This window comes from Orycteropus afer, unplaced genomic scaffold (assembly GCF_000298275.1).
Source record: "Orycteropus afer afer isolate SDZICR_OR568_19922 unplaced genomic scaffold, OryAfe1.0 scaffold00431, whole genome shotgun sequence".
Classification (NCBI taxonomy): domain Eukaryota; kingdom Metazoa; phylum Chordata; class Mammalia; order Tubulidentata; family Orycteropodidae; genus Orycteropus; species Orycteropus afer.
Window position 1 is genome coordinate 2,281,469 of NW_006922018.1, and position 3,892 is coordinate 2,285,360.

At 42.6% G+C, this 3,892-nt stretch overlaps 1 protein-coding gene across 1 annotated transcript; it reads left to right on the forward strand.

Annotated features, from left to right (window-relative positions):
• Window positions 1-175: 175 nt before the first annotated feature.
• Window positions 176-3,527, forward strand: TEX37 (testis expressed 37). The gene is made up of 3 exons (XM_007954100.1): window positions 176-202; window positions 1,130-1,222; window positions 3,105-3,527. The coding sequence occupies exons 1-3, from the start codon at window positions 176-178 to the stop codon at window positions 3,525-3,527; spliced, it is 543 nt and encodes a 180-aa protein (XP_007952291.1).
• Window positions 3,528-3,892: the final 365 nt, after the last annotated feature.

Sequence of the window (3,892 nt, forward strand, 5' to 3'; positions counted from 1 at the left end):
TCCTCATGGGGAATAACTACCACCAGCTGTGCAGCCACTCAGCCAGGCCCAGCCAAGTTGAGACACAAATATAATTACCACAGATGGGAACAGCACAGCATAAAGACAATGGCTTTTTTCCTTGCCTGTGGTAGAAGCAGGGCTAACCACCTTATCTGTCTTTAGGTCCTCTTCCATGGCAGGTGTGGTATACCCCGGACAGGTGAGTTCTGTGGGCTTCTGTCCTCTCTGACCATTTCAAGGTCAGGCAGTCTCCTCAGCAAGCAGCCTCAGTGGAGGGCAGGTTCTTTGGAGGTCCCTCTGGTCATTATTCTGCAATGTTTTGTTTTGTTTTTTTACTAAGCAGAGAAAGCTAAATATTTACTATTTTCTGGGTTTCATTTATTTCTTCAGCATGAATTTATTAGGCACCCATAGTGTGTCAGACAGGAGCTCTGGTAGCATAGTGGCTAAGGCACTTGACTGCTAACCAGAAGGCTGGCGGTTCAAACCCACCAGCCACTCCTCGGAAGGAAGGTTGGGCAATCCTACTTCTGTAGTGATACTGCCTCGGAAACCCAAGGAGGGGTCGCTATGAGTCGGGGTCGACTCGATGGCAAACAACAACAACAACAACAAGTGTGTCAGACACTGTGCTGGGCTTTGGGCTACAAAGTTGCCTAAGATAAGATTCTGATCTGGCACACTTCATTAGATCAATTACATTATGCCATGATAGGTCCAGGAGCAGGGTGTATAACATGAAAGCACTGAGGAGAAAGAGTTGATTCTTGGGGGATGGAGAATAAAAGGGTGATTGACATGTTCTGGAGAAGAGACTTTTCCCTTTGGTTATAGCGTATCCATAGGAGTTTGACGGTCAATAAGGAGTGTAACTAGCATTTTGAGCAGGAGAGATCATGTCTAGGCTCATTTGAAGGGTGAAAGGATTGTGGCTGGAGTGCAGAGCTCATGGAGAAGAGAGCCCAGGGGAATGAGGTGGCAAAGCTGGATAAAGGCCAGATAATGAAGGGCTCAGAATGGCAGGCCCAGAGATTGTCCTCTAGCCTGCAATGAAATGCCATTGAATGGCTTTAAGTGGAAAATGACAACACAACATGACTGCTTTGTGTTCTCCTTTGTCCTTTAGGCCCCTGTGGATTTAGACATATACCAAAGCTCTTACATGGTCGACTATAAGGCCTATGGGGAGCATAAATATTCCGGTGTCACACCACAAGAGGTAAGAAGGCCACTCAGCCTTGTCATCTATTCAATCTGCCGCAGAAGTCATGTTTATTTTCTTTTTATTAGGAGTATGGACATTGGAGGTGCTTATTTGGAAAACATCCAATGCCATGAGACCTGCTTTAGAGCATGTCAGTGTCAAATGCACATCAAATGCATATAAAAAATCATAAATAATATATATATTTCAGTTTAAATATCATTGGTAAAACAAGCACCAATGTACCTATTATCAGCCTATTTTATAAGTACCATTGTACCTTAGGTTATAACACATTAGATGTGTTATATGTTACAACATATTAAACATTAACAGTATCTTATGGCCCCCTGGGTATCTCTCCCTGATCATATGCCCACCACTTCTAGAGGTAGCTATTCTGCTGAGTTTGAGCTTAATCTTTCCCTTGCTTTTTATAGTCTTATTCTGTATTTAGGATCTCTGGTGGCATAGGAGCTAACCAGAAGGCTGGCGGTTCAAACCCACCAGCCACTCCTTGGAAGGAAGATTGGGCAATCTACTTCTGTAGAGATACTGCCTCGGAAACCCAAGGAGGGGTCGCTATGAGTCAGAATCGACTCGATGGCAGTGAGTTTGGTTTTGGGACTCTATATGTATCCTTTCAAACAAAGTGTTTCACTTTACTTTTGTTGAAGTTTATTATGAATGGGAATCATACTGTTTATAGGCTTCAGTGATTTTCAGTTTTTGCTAAACATTATGGCATGTTCATTCCACTGGGTAATATCCCACTGCATGAATGTGCCTCAATGTATCTAGTCCTCCTCATGGTGGATATTTGTGGTATTTGCTTTTCTTCCTATTCTCCCTTCTCCCAAACACTGCAGTGAACATAAGCCACACATATCCCAATGTGCAAGGGTTATCCATCTCAGGGTGGACTGGAATCGCTTGTAATAGCGTATTAGGTAATGCCCTTGTTTTCCAAAGTGGTTGCACTAATTTACATTATCACCTGCAATAGATAGTCATTCTGGTCACTATGAGTCAGAATCAACCAAATGGCAATGAGGCTTTTCCCCTGTCTCTCTGCAGTTTTGCCATTACTTGGTATCATCAGACTTTTACATTTTTGTCAGTTTAGTAGGCATGAAATAATGCTTTCCTGTGGTCATAATTTTTATTTTACTAACTATTAATGAGATGAAGTCTATTTTCATTTTTATATGGAGATTTGTCTTTTGCCTGTTTTTTTTTTTTTGAAATTGGGCTGTCTTTTCTTATCAATTTGTGGAAGTTCTTTATATCTTCTGGCCATCTCTCATTTGTTCGGTCAATAGGTGGGCAAAATGGTTTGTGGTTTGTCTCTTCACTCTTGTCTTTTGGTGAATGGAAATTCTCATTTTCAATGTAATCAGATTTATTAATCTTTTCCTTTTTTATTTGCTCATTTTAAGTCTTGGTTAAGAAATCCTTTTCTATCCTGAGGTATCCCTACTAATGATAAGAAATCTATACAAACAATGATGGCACAATTTCCAAGATATGGTGTTTAATGAAAGCAAAGTACAAAATCAAATTATAATATGCATCATATGTGTGCACATGGGGATGGAGAAGGATGTACATACATGTTTATATGCACATAAAATATTTCTGAAAAGATACACCAAACACCAACAGCAGTGGTTGCTTCAGCATGGGAACTGAGAGCTGAGAAGGGTGGGAAAGGCACTTACTTTTCACTATAAATTCTTTTGTATTATATCAAATACAAAACTACATATATTACCATTTAAAAATTAATTAAACGTTAAAAAAATGCATGTGTGCTCTGTCTTGGATACTTCCAAGGAAAGCTACCTTGTCTTTCTCCACTCTCAGCCCTCCATTCATGCCTGATTTGATTCCACAGAAGGTGAAGCTCAATGTTAAACTCCGGGCCAAAGAGTTTTACAGGGCCATCCCCAACCCCAACCCCAGGCTGGTGGATGGATACCCTGCCTTCAAAAGAGTCCACATGACAGCAAAAGACCTGGGACAACCTGGCTTCTTCCCACCACCTGACGATGCAGTCCAAGCAAATGACCAGTACAAGTTCACGAGTACCTACCACTCAACGTACCCAGCTTCCCAACCTCTGAACCCGGCCCAGAGTGATCCCAACCAGGTTTACCAGAGTGCTGACTTCCCGTGCCTCCTGGAGCCTGAGCACCAACCTGCTGCAGAAGAGGGCAAAGGCTATCTCCTACTGCCCGGCTGCTCTTGTCCTCATCATCAGATGGCCAAGGTCCCCATCTTGTACCGGTGGGGACCTTTGAGGCCATTTTACCAGTAAGAAGGTGAGCAGACCCTCTAAGGACTGTGGGAATCCTATACCCACTGCTCGGCCTTTTGAGTGCAGAGAGAGAAACTGAAAATAAAACATTGGAAAGATGCTATAGCATCGAACTCTGGGGCTGTCATTGTCCTACCTTCCTCCCTGGTCTCCCTGGGTCACAGCCTCCCCACTGCAGAGAGAGGGAGGAAAGAAAGGAGGACTGACATCTGTGTAATGCTTTGTTATGGTTAAGAATCCTGTTGCAAAGATTCACACTGTGTTAGGCATTTACTTACAAAGTGGGAATAAATCCTGTTTCCCACAGTCACCTGGATGTTCAGTGAGATTGTAAAACTTGAGGTGCTTTCCCTCAATACTCCTAT